The sequence below is a fragment of the Poecilia latipinna genome, unplaced genomic scaffold (genome assembly GCF_001443285.1).
Source record: "Poecilia latipinna isolate Pla-1442-1.1 unplaced genomic scaffold, P_latipinna-1.0 Scaffold965, whole genome shotgun sequence".
NCBI lineage: Eukaryota > Metazoa > Chordata > Actinopteri > Cyprinodontiformes > Poeciliidae > Poecilia > Poecilia latipinna.
The window spans coordinates 32,061-51,751 of record NW_015113581.1 but is presented as its reverse complement, the minus strand read 5'-3'; the positions used below and the strand labels follow the sequence as shown (position 1 = coordinate 51,751).

Sequence of the window (19,691 nt, the reverse complement as noted above, 5' to 3'; positions counted from 1 at the left end):
AAGACAAAACCGCTGCACAAGCATAAAACATTCAGATTTATTTTATTTTCCCCTTTCCAAAGGTACATACACAAGGGTCCATGTTAAAAAAGAGTTTTTTTTTGTCTGAGTATTTATCTGCTTCAGATTAGATTGACGCCATCTTAACTCACAGTGATTTGTAGATAGAAAACAAAGCATAAATCAAAATGCAATGCATTGTTATAAATATTACCACAAGAGGTCAGCACTGACAAAGCACCACTAGTAGTTAGAAAATGATAATTCACACCTGAGTTGTTAACTGTACTGCATATTCACAGTAAGAACAATACTTCTTCATAAAGTCCAGAACTTTTTTTTTTTTAATCAGAACCGAAATCGTCCGTGTCGTTCAGATCTTCCTCCACAAGCTTCTTGAAGGGAGGGGACTTCTTCTTACGCCTACTAAATGACACAAAAAGTGAAATTAGGAGAGTTAAGAGATGATTCAGACATATGGCGGCAGGAGCGTCACCTCATCTCGTTGCGCAGAGCGTTCAGCTGGCCGTGAAGCTGCTCGTTGGCCTCCATCTGCTCGTCCACTTCCCTCTGCAGCTTCTTTTTACCGTGCTCCAAACGCTCAATCTCCTCCTCCGCCTCATCCATCTGCCTCTTCGCCGTCTTCAGCCGTTGAGTCAGCTGCCAAGTTTAACCAAGCAACATTCTCAGTACGCCAAGCGGCGGCCATTTCCTTCCCAATCCCTCCCTCAAAGGCTCGGGCTTTCCTACCTGGTCCATCTGGCTCTGCAGGTTGATGTGCTCCTCGTCCGCCTGTATTTTCATCTCCTTCACTTTGCGTTCTAGTTTGCGGTTCACCTGTTGCAGGTTGTTGTTTTCCCTTAGAGGTAAACCGTGAAAAGATCACATTGCTGCTGCAGCCATGTGTGACCAAAGCCTTAGCTGATGAGTGATACTGGTGGGACACCAGAGAAAATGATCCGAGGGCTTAACAGACCAGCAAGCACAGAACCGTGCAGAGCTATTAATGTCCCCTCAGCTTTTCTCATGTTCTTGGATTAAATTCAGAATTCATTGACATTTTATGTGACAGATAAACACAAAGTTGTACAAAAGTGTTAAGTGGAATAAAAATAATATGTAATCTTCCTTTTATTTTTTACAAATAGAAATCTGAAGAATGTAGCAACAAAAACACAAAATCTTACCAAGTATTTCTGGTCTGGTTTCTCATGCGAATATCTTATTGCACTTGAAATAAGAAAAAAACTAAATTACAAGTAACTTTTCAGCACAATTTAGAAGCAGGGCTGGACAACAAATCAATAAAATTATATTGCAATAGGCAATGTAAGCAGAATTATTACTATTATAATAATGATAAAACAATTATGATAAAAAGCTGTTAGTTCTTCTTTAAGCTGTGGACAGCATTCATAGTGTCACAAGTACAAATACTGCTTTTGAAAAACATTGCTATTTGAAACTGGATTCTTCAGGATGTCTCTTAAGAATGATTTATCTCACTAGACTGCAGAAAGAGACTTTATTTAATCATATTTACTGATTGTTACTGATGCTTTCATGGAAAAAAAGTGGCAAACATGGTAAAAATAACACTGTAGTCAGTTTTTTCCCCAAACATTAATTAAAATTTACCAATACAGCATTAACTCAAAATTCCTATCATGACAAGAAATTGTTCAAGATAAATGATAAACGATAGGATGAATGCCATTTTCCCACTTATGTGCTACTTTCCAGTAAAATGTGACAAAGTTTGTGTTTTTACGTCTACAGGTTCTTTTGCAGGGCATTGTGTCTGACCGTTATTTTCCATGAAACCACAGAGTGGTACACTCATAATTAGCGTACATTTCAGAGTGTGATAGATAATATTTGTGCAGAATGTTCTGACCTCTCCTCTCCTTGCAGCCTCTCCTCCAGCTCTTGGATTCGGCTGTTGAGTTTGGAGACAAGTGAGTCCTGGTTTGTTCTCTGGGATCCTTCCAGATGACTGAGCCTGCTCTTCAGGTCTTTATTCTGAAAACAGGAACCAACCAGAGAATTTGAAGCTCAGATTCTGATATGATTTCACACATTTGTCTCTCTGGGACTGTTGTAGTTTTTGTTTTGATTAATAAAAGATTTAAACCTTGAATTTCAAAATTAAAAGAAATTGTTTTTTTTGGACTATCATCAGACTTTTATAATACACAACGCTTTAACACAACAATGTTAAGAACATTTCCACATACAGTTTGACATTAGCAGAGAATACTTACAATTACCAGATTGTGGATCATCTTGTAATGAGTGTAAACTTTACTTTTTTTAAAAGCATGATTTAGATCAGGGGCGTCCAAAGTGTGGTCCGGGCCCCATTTGAGGGCCCTTTAGGTGATTTTATAAGTCAAATATAAAACAATTTATTACCCCAAAAATGTAAATGGTTTATTTCTTAATGTTATGGATCTTTGGTGATATACAGATTAATAAAAATGATAATTGTTGGGTAAATAAAAATAAAATAAATCATAAAAAACTTTCTTCTTTTTTCATTTTTAATGTAATGAATTTTGTTGCCTGCCAGTAGTTTAAATTTGCCAGCTTTGATCCCCTCAGGGAAAACAGTTTGGACACCACTGGTTTAGAAAATTATTTTTCCAGCTTCAACAGTCTGGCCTCAAATTCTCTTTGACCTTTTCCCAAAAACAATAGTTAGGATGTTTCATTTCCCTCTAAAACTAATAACTGGATAACTCTTGGAGGTAACAGTTGACCTAGCATCAGCGTTAGCTAGCAGCAAATTACTCTTATAAATTGTTTTGTTTCTCATCTGTTGTTGATTTTTTTTTATATTCAAAACATTTTGTGTATTTGAGCCTACTTTTGTTAGACCCGGTCCTATTTAATTGATTTAGCTGCTTGGTGAGCTAGGCTACAGTTCCCTACTTATCCTCAGAGCTTATTATTTAGCTAGCTAGCTCTAAGCTAGCTAATGAGCTAGCTCCATCTTTCTCACCTACCTACCTACCTATCTATCTATCTATCTATCTATCTATCTATCTATCTATCTATCTATCTATCTATCTATCTATCTATCTATCTATCTATCTATCTATCTATCTATTAATTAATTAATTAATTATAGTCCTTTGGATCCAGCACTGTCAGTGTTAATATTTGAAGCTATTCCAAAGCAGGAGCGTTGCCAGCCAGCTGACCTTTCACCCCTCCAACAGGAAATGCAGTCTTCCTGCATAACTGGTGCCACTCGTCACTTACAGTGAAGCAGTGTCTACACCAGGGATCTGCAACCTGTGACTCCACTGACAAAGGTGGTTCTTTGGACCTTCCTTCCACAAGCAATAACGTCAGCCAAAAATGATAAAGAACCAACTCATGTTTTTTTTTTCTTTCAAATATTGATGTGATATCAAATTTAACAAAACTAAATTTCAATGCACATTTTTGAGGACAAAACGAGGCTTCTCTGTTTTTTTTTGATTGAACTTAAGCAATATTTGCTTACAATTAGACCTTAAATTAATCAAAAAGTAAAAATGACAATATGGGCTTTTTACCAACTTGAGATTGTGGAAGATCTGTTGTCTTAAATTACTTTAACATGAGGCTCTTTGGCACACAGTACAATTGTTTTCTTAGTGCAAGAGTACTGTGTGTCATAATCTTATGATTATTATGTTTAATTTTTTTCTCCCCCTGGCTAATCTTCTGGTACATACACACTTATATTTGTTGCTGTTATTCACTGAAATAAAGTAAAAAAAAAAGAGTCAGAAGCTTTCTTTTTTTAATTTCCACAAGAAGATCTGCTGTAATCATTTTTAAATTCCTTTCTTTTTTTTCTAGATTTTAGACTTTGGGTTTCTTTTTTTTAATGCATCGATTTCCACAAATATCACAATAATCTAACTCATTGTTGTAAAATTATATGTTTTTCTTTATTTTAAAGACTAAGTAGTATGGTAGTTCTTTAAAAATGGCAGCTAATTCCTTATAGTAGACATTCAGCCAAAGTTATATGCCGAATCCAAGAATTGTTGACTTAAAACAAGCTCCTATAAATTGCTGAAAAGCTACTTGTAAGTTAGTTTTGTCTTGGGAAGATTCTGAGTCATTTTGAGACAAGGTGAGGACTTGCTGTATGGTAAATCTGATTAACGACTCGATTCAGTACCTGTCTCTCCAGGCTCATCTTGTCACACTCCACATCCTGCCTGGCAGCTCGTTCCTGCAGCAGTTCATTCCTCATCTGATCCATCTGTCACAAACAAACAGAAAAGACAATTTTTATTTTTCTTATGCAATGTCCTGCGTTCTGCTCTCTGTCAGAAGATCCTGGAGGAAAATGTGAGGCAGATCCAAAAGACCAGAAATCTATAAAAGGGCAGTTTTTCACAGCACTTTTTTTGTGTCTTTGTGCATAGATAAATCTTTTATAATCAGTCTCTTAATCACAATTTCAGCTTGTAAGATTTATAGACACCTTTATTTTGGTGTCACATGCTACTTTGTGTTCCTCTGTTACAGAAAGTCCCGACAGAATACATCAAAAATGAAAATTATGGAAGGACAGCAGTAATTATTACTTCTAGCCATGATATTTAATATGAAACTGTGCCTTCAATACTGACAGAAAACGCAATCATTTGTTATTACAAGACAGGAGACACTGTAGAGTAAATCTGGTCTGGTTTCAGCAGGAACATCAGACTCGTCACTAATAACATCCAGAGGCCCACTGAAGGGAGTGTGAATAGCTTCTCACAGTGGTTAGCTGTTGTTTTTTTTTTTTGCTTTTTACTCTCCACCCCAAAATAGACTTGTGTGTCAATTAGTTTGCAGCACTTAGCTCCAAAAACATCATGGCCTACTTTACAGGCAGGCTGAAGATGTGAATCTTTTGCAAAAACATCAGAAATTGTGTCTCAATGCCCTGAAACCCAGCTTAGAGAAAACAGCCACGCCGGTCACACAAATCAGCAGTTCCCATTGTTTTAGAGGGGAAATCTGAGAACTACATCTGTTTATAATAAAAACAGATGTGGGGCTGGGACTTTGTACTGCAGACAGGCAGCATATAGTAACGCCTAAAAGATAAAATAAGGACATTTATATACATTACCAAATAGTAAATGCTGAAAAAATAAACCTGCCTGTTCTTTAGTTTTGTCTAATCGCTCCATCAGGCGATCTGAACCGCTGCGCTCATCGTTAAGATCTTCCTCCAGCCGCCTGGTTCGGTCCTGAGAGAGAAAGGAACAGCATAAAGTGCTTTTTATTTTAAAAAATCCTTCAAAAATTAGGAATCAGAAAGCAGAGACTGAGAAACAACATAGCAACGGACTAAAATGAGGAGAAGCATCACCATAATACGTATAAAATAAAATCAAAACACACAAAACATAAAAAACATTTTTTTCCCTAAAATACGTACTTCTCATACAAAAACTTATATGTAATGGTATTTCTTCATATATACAAAGAATAAGTTAAAAAAATCATATAGAAAGCATTTGTTGACATTATATACTAACAATTTTTATATGATTCTTTTGAAATTTAATTCATTATATTGTATGAAATAAATGTAAAAGTGGTCACTTTCAAGAGTAAATAATATAAGCCTTATATGTTGTACAATATACAAAATATAAACTGAATGTGATGTAAGGGTTAAATGTTTTTCTACTTCTTTTTCATATGTTTCTATCTCTGGAAATGAGAAAAATAATTCTGCAAAACTAGAACTTCTTTGACAAGTTGAGTATTTTTCAGTTGTTTGGTCAAAATCTGGATAAACTGCAGGTAATTAAAAATGAAACTAAAATAAAACTGTACTCGGATGTCACTTTGGAACAAACATAAATTTTATACGCCAGTGTCAATCATGGATGGTTTTCTCTAGTTTGTGGTGCAAATATTTTAGTACACTTGAATTAAAACAAAACTAACTTGCAAATAACTTTTCAGCAAGATACAGAAGCTTGTTTTAAGCAAATAATTCCTTAATATTGATAAAAAGCTCCTCTGGCAGATTATTTCACTTATAAAATAGGAAAATAGTATTGCTGCAAATAAAAAACATCTGCCTGTGGACCTAGTTCTGTTTCATCAATATTAAGGAATTACTGACTAAAAAAGCTCGATGAAAAGTTACTTGCATGTTAATTTTGTCTTATTTCAAGTGTACTGAGATATTTGCACTAGACAAAATACTTAGATTGTGTTTTTGCAGTGTTGCTGTAGTTCATTTATGTTTTTGTGTTTCGATTTTGTTAGTGTTTTAAGGTATTTCATGTTGTCTTTTTTGTATTGTTTGTAAAAACATTATTTTATTGTAAACTAAGCATTAAAGGCAATAAAAGGCAGTAACTACAGACTGCAGCCTCTTCAGACTTTTTTTTTTCTTTTGCAGAGAGTGTTTGAGCGGTGAAGGCAGGATGAGGAGGTAGGAGGATCCCTAAAAACACCCGGACAGGTCTGATAACCTTTTACTGTAAACACCAGGCTCCTGAGCTGATACGCAGTGTCAACACTCCAATGTTGTGTTTTGTCATCAGCAGAACAAATAGTGCTGAGTCGCTGCCACTGTTTACCAAAGCTTTGCTTTTGGTGAGGAGGATCGAGTGGAAAAACATTCGGAAATTAAAAAAAAATACGTGTCATTTGAGGTATATTAAAACAGACACAAGTCAAAGCAAATACATAATTACATAGTTTAAAACTCATAGCCTGTAAATGACCCGAAAGTGTCCCGCATGCGCAGTAGAGGGCGCAGTAGTGTTTTGCCAACCGCCATAAAAAAGTAGTAGAAGAAGAAATGCTCAATGTTTGCGGAAGTAAACATGGATGCTAATGGTGGAGCATATCTTACATTTTAAAAGTTGTTGTCCGACCGGAGCCAGGACATTAACAACTTAATCCTCATTATAGTCCGCCATGGTTGTTTTTCTTGCCGCTTGCGCGTATCAGGGCGCAGAATAGTGACGTTTGTCGAGTATCAATGACGTTCACACTCAGGTCACGTTTGAAAAGATCAGGTGCGTATCGGATTTAGAATCACAAATTCAAGTCGCCTGGCCCGCATTTGTAAAAAAAAAAAAAAAAAAATCTGATCTGTGTTGTTCAAACTGTCATGAAAAGATCAAATACACATGGAATTAAGGCAAGAAAAATGAATAAATCGGAAATGGGTCGCTTCAGGCTGCAGTGTGAACGTAACCCAAGTTGTAAGGTCATATGAGAACTATGAAGTGCTTAAAGGCTTTTTAAAGGTAACTACGTTAAGTGATCAGTAAAGTAACTAATTACTAGTACCAAGTAACTTGACTAGGATTGTTGTAAAAGAGTATTTTAGTAACCGAGTACTCTATAGAATATTTTTATGATTATCCAAGGAATCCGGATCTTTCTCTCTCTCTCTCTTACTTACTTATCTACCTTACTTACATTACTTTCCTAGCTTACTTACTTCGATGTACTTACTTACATCGATTCGTTCCAAAACCGTAACGACGCGATTCCGTCGCCACCAAAAGCTGCCTTAGTCCAAACATCGCACCGCAAAATTAAAGGAAGTAAGAGCCTGCCCACCACAAATAATGATCCGGCCGGAACACGGTGCACTACAAAATAAAACATGATTTAACGAAGCTTCGAGGCAGATAAATTTTCCTCGAGGAATTTTAATACTTGACGTACTCGAATCATTCGAGGAATCGTTTCAACCCTAAACTTGATAAACAGAGTATGACACAGTAACACTTTATCTGTATCTGTGCTATTGCCGCTCTTCATTTGTGATAATTATACCTCCATGAGTTTAGTCTGGCGCTCCCGGTCCTCCAACGCGGCTGCATTCTTCTTCTCCAGCTCCTCCACCCGCTGCTCCAGCTGCCGGCCTCTCAGCTGGGCCTCCTGCTGCTCCCTGTGACACCGCCGCAGATCCTCCTCCAGAGGAAGCAGCTGGCCAGAGAACAGACCAGCAACCAAAGGAGGAAGAATCAAACTTTAATTTCTTTTCGGGTGGGATCAGACAGATAAACTCCATCTGAGTCATTTTTTTCTAATCGAAAAACCTGAAACAAGATAAGTTTAATCTCTCCACCATGCCTTTGACTCATCATCCTGCTGACTAAGACATATTGCAGAATGCTGCACAATGCATGCCACACCTCTTCCTGCAGTTTTTTGGCTGCCTGTCTGGATTTCTCCAGCTCTGCTCCCTTTTCCTGCAGCTGTCTGCGCAGCTCGGTCAGCTCCCTCTGACTCCTCTCTCTGGCCTCGTCGACCTGGTGCTGAAGCACATCTGTGGACGCCTCGCACTCCTCCATGATGGTGTTCATCTAAGCAGCCAGATAAGCACAACACTCACTTCAGTTTAAGAATATTTGGACTTTCGTAAGCTCATAAATTATCTGCTGACCTCAAGTAACTTCATGCATTTTTCCGAAAAGCAGAGAACTTCGTCCCTCTCACCTTTCTCTGCAGCTGCTCCATCGCCCTGTCCTGCATCCTCCTCTCGTCTTCCAGCTCTGCTTTGATTTTCCACAACTCTTCAACTTGTTTCCTTTCTTCTTTGAGCTTTTCCTTTAAATCCTTGTGCTCATGGTTTAATTTGGTCAGCTTACTCTGAAACAGAAAAGGATGCGTGTTCACGGATCATAATTTGAAATCTAGATATGATTGATTATCATATTTACTGTCAGATCGCTTCAACTTTTCCACATTTGTCATGCTGCAACAACTAACAATACTGCGTTTGTTGGGGATTTTATGTAGTTGGCCAACACGTAAAAATACAATGGAGAACATTAATATCTGAAGTTGTATCTCAAGTTGCATCTAGTGATTATTTTAGTTATCGATTAATCTATCTATTGATGACGAATTGACAAAAAAAATATTGGTAAATTTGTATATTTTTAGCCTTTTTTACATGATATTAAAAATACATTAAAAGATGCTAATTAAAAAATATTCAGTTCCCTTTTTGAATAAGATAAAGATAATTAGGATCAGCAGCAAAACTGAGAAAGTCAACCATTTCTTTTTCACCTAACACCAACCCAGATTAGGGCTAATCTGTTCACTAATTTTTGGATTAACTGATTAAAAAAAAAAGATAAAGTTGCTAAATAAGAAATTAGTTTTATAGAATTTGAACCAAGCGAAGTCAAAATTGTGACTTGAGTGTTTTTTTTTTAGTTGTTTTTTCTTATCTGAGGATATTTATTTTTTGCACAATTTTGGCTCAATTGCTGCTCTGAGTGTGTGTTTTTTTGAGTCCATATCTTCCATTTAGCAATTAATCGCTTACTAAATTAGTTATTTCAATCATCACTATTAATCCATTAATCATTTCAGAAGAAGTGTTTTAAAAACGCTGGAGTATGAATACTTTTACGAGACATTCTGCTCTTATTACCTGGACATCCTCCAAGCGGGAAAGCAAAGACTGGTTAGACTGACACAGCTCTTCCTCGCTCCTCCTCACGTCCTCCAGCATTTCCTCCACCTGATTCTTTTCCCTCTGAGGGAGAAGGGGAAACAGGAAGTGAGATTAAGATCATCTAGAAACAAAAACAAGTGACGAATGTCTCTACTTTTCATCCTCTCACCTCCAGCTGCTTCGTCCTCTGCTCCATCATCCTCTCTGTGGTTTTAAACTCCTGGACGGCCTGATTCAGTTGCTCCACCTTGTTGCTCAGCTCTCGGACTTTTCCTTTCAGGTTGTCTCTCTCCTGGATCAGTTCCTTCAGCTGCACCTTAGCTGCACCTTTCTCCTCCTCCACCAGAGCCACTTCCTGACCCAAGTAGGCGTTGCTCTGAAAGGCAAAATGAAAAAGAAAGCTAAAATAAATCTGATTATTATGGACCCCTGCTATAGGATATGCCGGAGTATTAGGACCATACTAAGAAAAAGAATACTATAAAATTAAATTATGAGTATAAAGTCAAAATGTTATGAGAACAAACTCATACAAGAATAAATTGGTATGAGAATAGTGTCATGGCGTGTGCTGTGGTGGCACAGGGGTTAAGCACAACCCACATATGGAGGCCTTAGTCCTCGACGCAGCTGTCGCAGGTTTGATTCCTGGCCTTGGCGACCTTTGCTGCATGTCTTCCCCCTTCTCTCATTACCCACTTTCCTGTCAATTAACTATCAAATAAAGGCCACTAGAGCCAATAAAATCTTAAGAAAAGAGAATAGTGTCATAATATTACGAGAACAAAGTCACAATTTTACAAGAAAATCATACAAAAATACAGTCTAAAAAATACGGGAAAAAAGTTGCAATATTTTGAGAATAATGTCGTAATATTACAAGAACAGAGTTGTATGAAAATAAAGTCTAAGTAATAGAAAAATAGTCATAATATTTCAATAAAGACATCATACTAAAAGAAGAATAAAGTTGTAATATTCTGAAATAAAATCATAACATTACTAGAATAAAGTCATAAGAGAATAAACCTGAAATGTTATGAGGATAAAGTTGTAACATTTTGAGAATAAAGTCATAATTTTTTGAGAAAGTCATACAAAAATAAGTCTATATTATACAAGAATAAAATCATAACTTCACAAGAATAAAGTCATATGAAAATAAAGTCTAAATAATACAAAAAAGTCATAATATCTCAAGAATGAAGTCATAATATCACAAGAATAAAGTTGTAATATTTCAGGAATAAAGTCATAATATTATAAGAATAAAGTCATACAAAAATAATGCAAAGAAGAAAGAATCCCCCATGTCCCTCAGGGGCCTCCGTACATTACAGTTGTCCCTTAGTGAAAGTTTCTCTAACCTGCTTTGCTTGCTGCAGGTCAACCAGCAGCTTCTCCAGCTCCTGTTCATATTCTTCCTTCAGAGCAGCGATGTATTTATCATGAGTCTCCACCTCCTCTTTGAGCGCCCCCTTCAGGGCACTCAGCTCCATCTCCCGGTGGTGCAGCACCTCCTCCTGCTCCTCTTTCACCTGCAGCATCTCCTGAAAGTCCACACGCAGCTGTGCCAAGTCCTAACACACACACCCATCATTAAAAAAAGAGGTCAGAGGTCAGCGGAGGAACCAGTTCCTGACTCATGTGGTCTGGCTCACCTGAAGAAGAACCTCTTTTTCCGTATTTATCACGTCGGTCTTCTTGGCGCGGTCCAACTCGTCGTGCATCTCGGAGAGTTGTTGCTGCAGGTCCTTCATCTCCGCTTTAGCTCTTTCTCTTTCCGTCTTCATCTGAATCAGTCTGAAGAAACGACAAGCACAGAGGAAGGGTTTTACTTTCATACGGTGAATTCCACCTTTTCAACTTTTCCACATTTTCACAAACTTCAGTAGATTGTATGTGAACAGACCAAAACGTAGCACTGTATCAGTATTTGTTTTAATCTGAATAGTGTGGCAAGCTTTTTTCTATTACGCTCTGCTATTGTTTTGTGGATGTCTCAAATTCTGTCCAGTTCCCACATCATAGTAGAAGCTGTAAAACAAGATGGCCGCCCTGGGTGCTCTGAAAAACATCTAAAAATTCAAAATTCAAAACCAAAGCAAAAAAAAAAAAAAGAATAAACATATCAAATTATTCAGATTTATATTTATAAAAACATCTAGCTACTTCCACTTCACAATTATTAAAGATTGTGGTTGTAATGTGACAAAATGTTTAACATTTCAATAACGTGTTGACATTTTAGGAGAAATGTATTTTTTTCCCCACAGTTCAAACTGTTTATTTAAATGTCCAAAAGCATTAGTATAGGCTTAGTGACCAGGTAAAGGTTGCTACATAAGAAACTACATTATAACATAAGTTTGAATAAATCATTTAAAAGCAAACCAAAGCTTTAAACTTTGTTGGATCCTCACTCCTGTTTGGTGGACTGAAGCTCTGCCTCGATTTCCGTCAGTTTCTCTCTCAGTTTGCGAAGCTCCGTCTGACTTTTGTTCAACTCTTCCTGAAGTTTCTTCTTCTCCGTCCTCGCTTTCTCAAAAGCTTTGGCTAAAGTCATTTCATTCTTAAAAAAAACAAAAAAAAAACAGCAACGCATTAAACACAACCACAGAAACTCATGAGGTGATGAATTGTGCTGCACCTTAATCTCAATGCCAAGTTTTTGCTTGAGATGTGCGACTTCTTTCTCCAGAGCTGCCTGTCTCTCCTGCAGCGCTTTTATTCCTGTTGCAGACGCCTGCAGAGAAACAAAAATCTAATTAACACTATGTCACCTCCATAAATCCTGCAGATCCATGTTGGTGAACATCTCACCTTCTCCTCCTCCTCCACACTCTCCGCAGCCTTGGACTTGAGTTCGCTGATGTTGTCGAGCAGCAGTTTGACTTTTCTCTGGGTTGTGGGGTCATCATCTGCGCTCCTGGAAAAAAAGGACGCTCAGTTCTGAAGCTCCGCAGTTGCAGGAACTTTTTGTTTAAAAAGATAAAGTTTCAAATTCCCTGCCAGCTTCCAGAGGAGAGCAGGAGTTCTGTTTTAACATATTTTCCTCCCTGGGTACGAAGCAGGAGCTGGTGGATGTTTAATATTTTCCAGAAGAAGCAGTTATTTTATCAGTGAAACCGTCGTCATGCTTTGCATTCCTGACTACTGGGAGTTTGAGTTCACACAGCTGGAACAGCAGCCAGATTCCTGCAGGAACGTAGCTGTGAAACCACTAACTCATCACCACTAAACGACGCTGGAAAAAAAGTTACCGAAACACATTTTCATAGAGGGGAAAAAAAAAATCTAATTTCTTTACAAGCAAAATGATTAGTCTGTGAATCAGCATTAATATTTCTGAACTCTTATATTGAGATGTTTGGAGTAAATGGTTTGATGTTTCGAATAACAAATTGGTGTTTAAAAATGAAGCTGGAAGAAGAACACAGGTGTAAAAAACACAAATTTAAGGCCAAAGTTTCAGATCTCTGCCTGGATATTTTTGCTTATTTTAATTGTACAAAGTACTTTTGATTCTGTTCTAAATACCAGCTTGTTATGGAAGTTTACAGTTTAGAAGATGTTATTAATCCCATGCAGTAATTCAATTACAGTTAGGTCCAATTTATTAGAGTAATAAACATTATGCGTTAGTGTAAGATACATTCATAATCAGAATTAACCCTAGAAATAAGACACATCTGCATATTATTAAAGCTAATTTGACATAAGATGCTAAAGACAGAAATGTCAACTGTCATAATTTTGTATTTTTTTAAAAACTGTTATGTTTGGTTTTATAGTTATTATTCTACTTATATAAATGTTTAACAGGCAAAAAAGCAAATAAATAATTCACTTTCTGTTTCCATATCTTTTGATATGAAAGATTATTTGGGTCACTGAAAAACCAATTCTGATTTAATTATCAAAATTATTATTTTTTTTAGTGGCTCTAACCCTCTTCACATGAAAGCTTCATTTTTACTAGAAAGCATAAATTCTTACATGAAGCTGTTAGTGTCGCCATCTTTAAAACCTCGATTTATGAGCTACACTTGGGCAAACAGAAGCTTAACTAGTTAGACAACAGAAATCTTGTACAAATTTACAGGAAATAATCCAGAACAGCTCTTTGTTTGTAAAACACCTTGAAAACAAAAACATTTTCCTTGTCGTTTGGTTACTTTAGAGGCGGCTTTCTGCACTTTGCTAAAGTAATAATAACCACTGAAGTTTCCTTTCTTACATCTTTCAAGCTTTAATATATTTTACTGGAATTTAATGTCCAACATAAAGAAGTGAATAATTGTAAAATGTAAAAAGTTAAAGAGGTATGAATACATTTGCTCTGAATGTTTTGCTCATTCAATTACATGTACTTTTAGGAGTATTTTTACTATGCTGTACTTTTTACTTTTACTTGGGTTATTTTATTTTGAAGTATTTTTACTCTTATTTGAGTAAAATTTCTGGATTTTCTACCCACTGAATGAAAAACAACCATGTTTTAACCAAAAATTCACCAGACACAGACACACAGCTGCAGTTTTTGTTAGTTTTATATTGAAAGAAACTGATTTGGAAACATTTTCTTTTGCCTGTTCTTGTTATTTTTTTGTTACTTATATAAATTATTGTCATTTTCATCCTTAAAATACCAACATTTCCACTTAACTTTTAATTTGGTCCGTCTGATGATGTAATTTTTAAATATTAAATGACTGATACTTGAGTAAACGTTTTACCAAATACTTTTTTACTCTTACTTGAGTAATTTCTTGGATGGTTGCTTTTTACTTTTACTGTAAAAACATGTTGAAATACTCTTTCTTGAGTAAAATGTTTGGGTATTTTATCCACCTCAGAGTTTGTGTCTCAAAGCTGCATGTTCTTACAGAACATTTCTCCAAATGAAATAAAGAGTTGAGGTTTCTTCTAAGCTTGCTGCAGTAATCAGTTAACCTAACTGAGCTCTATAATTTCCACTTTGCACACCTTTTTAATGCAAATCGCCCTCTGGTCTGTTGTGAACCTGCGCTGCACTCACCCATTCTTCAGACACGTGAAGAGTATTTGCTTTGTTGCTTCTTCAGGCGGATCTGCTGAGAGCTCTTGCTGTCCTTTCAGAAGATCAGGAGTAACCTGGTTAGGGAACATACACCCAATAAATACTGACTCCTAAGAACCTGCGTAGCTCCTTGACAACCTCGTTACCTGTGCGTCTCTTTCGTCCGGCGGTTTGGACAGCGCTGCCGTCTCTTTCCCTTGCTGTCCCTTGCTCCGCTTGCTCTCCTCGACTCTGTTTGTCCGAGCGGATTCTCCGCCGAGGAGGCGCGCCCTGGCTGATCCAGGGGGATAAATCCCAGCTGGGGTTTCTCCTCTGCTGCCCTTAAGGGAAGACGCTCTGCTGGCTGAAGGCGACGAGGAAGAGGAGCTGGAGGTGTGGCTGCTGTCCACGCTGCGGGAGCGCCGGCACGCCTCTTTGTCCAGCCTGTTCCTCGGACCTCGTCCCCTCTGCAGGCTGCTGTTGAACTGGCTTATCAATCTGCCGACAGACATGATGGAGTCGGTGTCCACTGCGTTTGGGGACAGCGGGGTGCTGTGTCCCTCTGAGGAGGATGTGAGGTCGTGGTTGAGATCTGCCGGGTCGTCTGCAGGGCCTTCGGCAGGCAGTGGGATCCTGGGTTTGGCGGGCTCAGCAGAAAGCGATGCGTGTCTGGACTCGGAGAAGTTTTGGTTGGTATTTCCTGGGTCGTACGGCCTCAGGATCTCAGACTGACTCCGATAATTAAACCCAATAGAAGAGTTTGGCCTCCGCTGCGTTTCATCCACAGACCTCCTCACCACGCCGGGGTTGTAACCCGCCTGATGGGTTATGACAGACACATCCTTGTGGATCTCCTGACCAGAACTGTTCAGAACCACGTAAGGCTGACCTTTGAATCCCTGAACCTGCACTCTCACTCCAAACAGGTTGTCCTGGCTGTCGGCTGCTGCAGGGCGGTGCTGCAGCATGTAGCCCCTCTGCGTCTGGACCTCCGTGGAGCCGCCGAGTCTGTGAGACTCCATCTTGCCGCTGCCTAACCTGCTGGAATAACGCCGCATGTTAGACAGAGACTGGCATTGCATGGGAGAGCGGTTTGAAAACTGATGCATCAGGCTGGTACAGCGAAGCAAGCTGTTTACAAAACAGCCCTGGTGTGCACAGTGGCAGACATGCTGGGCGCTCCTCTCCAGCTGCACCCGGCAGAATGAATGTGCACTGAGAGGATAATATTGCTGCGCAATGAAAACAGCCCCCTTCTGTGTGCGCTAATGACAGGGCGACTATTGTACAGGTCCAGATGAACCGGCTGCATGACGACTGCGACGGGTGTCGTCACCCACTTCATGGGATAACGCTTGAGGAGTATGTTTGTCTATAAATGCGCCTCTATGAGGCAGAAACACTCGAACAGAGGAGGCGTTGTGCTGCAAACAATATTGGATCGTCTCAAGAGCCTCATTCTGCACAATCCACGGCTAAAGGAAGACCTAAAAGCAGCTTAAGGGAGGAAGATTAAGTGGAAAAACTATGTTAAGATAAATTTCTCCTTGGCAACTAGTCAGAGACAATCCTAAAATACACAAAACACATTTATATAAGTAAAGATAAAATAGGATATGAGTTAAGGTAATATAAGATAATATATGTATGTTAAGATTCGATAAGGTAAGTTCAGTTAGGCTAAGCTAAGTTAAATTAGTATAAAATAAATTAAGATAAAGATATGTATGTTAATGTTAGATAAGTTAAGATTAGATCATTTTACTTAAATTATAAGTTAAGATATGTATAATTTAAATAAGATAGATAAGTTGAATTAGGATAAGATAAATTAAATCAATACAAGATGTGTATTTTAAGAGTAGATAAGTCAAATTATAAGTTAAGACATATTATGTATAACTTATCTAAGATTAGATAAAGCACATTAAGATTATATAAGGTAAATTAAGATAAGCTAAGTTGAATTAGGATAAGATAAAGTTAAAAGATATTTATGTTAAGATTATAAAAGTGGAGTTAAGTTAAATTAGGATAAATTAAGATATGTTATGTATAACTTATCTAATATTGGATAAGGTATGTTAAGTTAAGCTCAGTTAAAACTTTATTGTTCACCAATGTGGAAATTTTACTTTCACTCTCTAATCATAAAATAAAACACATTTATACAATCATAATATCAACAATTTGTGCATAGAATGAAACTTTGATGCCGTAGGTTGATGTCATTTAGTTTGGTTAAAAATGGTTGTTGCACTGAGAATAAATGACTTCCTGAGCTTTTTTTTTTTTTTTTTTTTTTACTGAATTTGGATCAGGTGAGGCTAAAACTGAGATCTGATTTACATACAAAGAATTTTTATTTTATTTTAAATGCAAAACATATACATTTTGTGGGACAGTTTAGACTTTATTACTGCTTTAAATATGTTGTTCTTTCAGTACACGGCCTTTTTTAGGCTATTTAAAACAAAGTTGGCCACTAGTTACTTATGATTTTATTTAGAGATATCAGAGTAAAAGGGGCTAAAAAAAGGCACACCTCATTTTCTTATTTGTTTTTGTTAAGTATTTTTAACAAAATACAAAGTAGTTTATAATCTTACAGTTATAAACTACTTTGTGTTTATCAATGAAACACATTAAACTTTAAGGTTTTAAAGTAATAAAATGTGAGAAATGGAGCATGAATACGTTTTGCAGTCCAGGACGTTGAACTGAGTGTAAAGAGACATAGAGGTGGTGAAACGTCCGTCTGCAGGCATAATAAGGATTACTGGTGATGAAAGCTAACAGGAAAAACACGCCTCAAAGAAAATGAGCTAAATACACGAGAAATAAAACTTTAAAATCACTGAAAACGGAACAGAGGATTATTTTCCACACAGGAAGTGAAGCATACATCACAGAAAGTGATGTATATTAGCTATGCAGAATAGAACTAAATGATAAAAACTATGATGCAGACAAAGCATCAACTTTTTTAGTTAATTTAGTAAAAGTAACAGCAAAAAGTATCACACACAGATTTGAAATAAACCTTCATACAGTTTCGAGGTAAAATGGTTATTTGCTCCCTTGAGATTTAATGTAAACCTGGAAAACTTTTTGATTTTACATCCATCATTAGACTGTTGAGTTCTCTGCAGATGAAAATAATAATTATCTCAAAAACCAAGAGGAACAATAAGAAACTGTTGATTGTAAACTGAGGTTTTGTTGCCTGGCTTCACCTTATTTTTGTTATTTCATTGTTTTGTGTAGCTGAGCTTCTCAAAACACGTCTGTGTTGGTAACAAACGACAAACGTTTTACAATCATGCGATGTGAAGTGGAGGGGAAAAGATTGGTGTCATTTCATTTTTCTGAAGAATAAATAAAATATTTTTGAACTGACTTGTCAACTTTGAGATGCTTTCAGTGCATAGATTGCACATTTGATCATAAAGTCATCCAAGTGTCTTTGCTTATAAATAAAGAGGAACGGATAAGATTTTTTCACAACACCCGTTTTTGTTTCTTTTGCATCTGACCTGGACATTATGATTTTAACCAGTTCAGTTTTCTCTTTTTGTCATTTAACTACTTCACCCAAAACACAGAAAACACGGAAAAGTTTCACTGACAGAGAATAAACTTGATCTTATTTTTAATAAACTAAAAAAAAATGGTATTAAAATACACATTTGCAGACTAAAAGTGATGAGATTAAGAGAAATACAACATATTTTGATCTCTGTAAGGTTAAGGGTTACGGTTAGGGTAAAATTTGTGCGCTAACGGCAAACAAAGGATCTCTGTAATAACATTATCATTTAAAGCCTTCAAACTGACATCTTAAAGTAGTTTGATGACCCACTGGTGAAGAAAATATATATCTTAATCGTAAATTTAAGTCTTTTTTGTCACATTATTTTCTTGTTGGTGGACATTTTGGCAACAGGGAGCATGTGAAAGGAAATCATCCATAAGGCGTGTGAGGTTCTGGTTCTGCACAGACTAAACTTTCACACTTCAAACTTTAACTTAAACGAGCTGCTGCGTAAAGTAACGGGATAAAACAGTGTGAGATCTTAAAGTCGATCAGAAACTTACCGTGTGTGTGTGTGCGTGCGTGTGTGTGTCCGGTTTTAGGAGCGGTAGGTCTTCCTCCTCCGCCTCCTCCTCCTCGAAGCGATCCGGCTGCTCTGCCTCCGCCCGGACTGGATCCCGGAGTCCCGCTCAGAGAGGCGGTCACTCCGCGCGGCTGCTCATCATATGACCGCTGCTGCTCGGGCGGGCTGACGTAAAAACGCAACAGAAACCCGCAGAGTGAGCGGCAGCTGTCCGCATAAGTGCGCTGACATGATGGTGAAAACACAGCTGAACGTTTGTAATAGTTATATTTTTTAAAAAAAAGAGGCTTATTTCCGGATTAATATTCAATACTTTTCTTATTATTATCTTTCATAGTTAACTTTTTTTTTGGCAGTTGTTGTTTTGGATTTCCTCCCAATCATGTTTTATCCAGATGTGTTGACATGACTTTTTTCCGTCTTGCTTTATTTTGAAAAACCCAACATCCCTCGTGAATTGTGCTCACATCTACGGAAGAGGATTAGGGCCACTAGGAGAAATAGATTTCTGATTTTAATCTCTGAATTCTGATTTTAATCTCTGAATTTTTCTAAGATTTCTGAGATTAAAGTCAGAAGTTGTTGTTTTTTTTTCAGTAGCCCTAATCTTGCTTTCCTGTTACCTTGTGAATTTATTGTTGAATTTTGTTGTTTTACCTACTTAATGCTCCACTCTATGATGAATGATGAGGCTTTATTTTTAATAATAACATATTTTTGCATTATTATTATTATTATTATTAACAGGTTTGTTGAAATCACTGTTATTTCTATTAATATTTTATGCACTGTGGAACATTTGAAGGTGGTTTAAGTTGAAAATGAAAGTCCATCTGCTGCCTTGAAAATGCAATTTAAGTCACAAAGAAAACTGTTTTGGTTTAAACTCAGAAATTAAAGTTCTGAAGTTGATTTAACAACAAGAGACAAGTTGTCCAAACATTGCTTTTAAAGTTTATTAATCTTGAATTGTGAGTTTTAGCTTAATGCTGCAATTTAAACCAAATAATTATTTCACAAAACTGTCCTCACCTAGTTAAAGAGCCACATTTCTCTATTATTCACTCACAAT

At 37.1% G+C, this 19,691-nt stretch overlaps 1 protein-coding gene across 4 annotated transcripts; it reads right to left on the bottom strand.

Moving 5' to 3' along the window:
- Positions 1-17: 17 nt before the first annotated feature.
- Positions 18-18,700, bottom strand: LOC106958139 (cingulin-like protein 1). 4 transcript variants are annotated; one of them, XM_015049900.1, is made up of 19 exons: positions 18,600-18,700; positions 14,669-15,542; positions 14,502-14,596; positions 12,284-12,389; positions 12,111-12,206; positions 11,884-12,032; positions 11,122-11,263; positions 10,828-11,040; positions 9,630-9,836; positions 9,437-9,541; positions 8,488-8,640; positions 8,184-8,354; positions 7,822-7,974; positions 5,163-5,252; positions 4,184-4,267; positions 1,898-2,022; positions 751-859; positions 497-660; positions 18-426 (listed from the first exon to the last, which is right to left on the bottom strand). In XM_015049900.1, the coding sequence occupies exons 2-19, from the start codon at positions 15,521-15,523 to the stop codon at positions 345-347; spliced, it is 3,099 nt and encodes a 1,032-aa protein (XP_014905386.1). In that variant the 5' UTR covers positions 15,524-15,542; positions 18,600-18,700; the 3' UTR covers positions 18-344. The 4 variants fall into 4 exon arrangements, with proteins under 4 accessions (XP_014905386.1, XP_014905389.1, XP_014905390.1 ...); XM_015049903.1 differs by having other exon boundaries at positions 18-423; XM_015049904.1 differs by having other exon boundaries at positions 14,502-14,569.
- Between the last annotated feature and the right edge of the window lie 991 nt (positions 18,701-19,691).

Bases quoted from the DNA above. Each gene is read 5' to 3' on its own strand.
- LOC106958139 (XM_015049900.1), bottom strand. From the start codon at position 15,523: ATGGAGTCTCACAGACTCGGCGGCTCCACGGAGGTCCAGACGCAGAGG. The intron at 12,390-14,501 runs GTGAGTGCAGCG...CTTTTTTTCCAG, and splicing joins TTCACGTGTCTGAAGAATGG to GAGCGCAGATGATGACCCCA. The intron at 12,033-12,110 runs GTGCAGCACAAT...GTTTTTTTTAAG, and splicing joins AACTTGGCATTGAGATTAAG to AATGAAATGACTTTAGCCAA.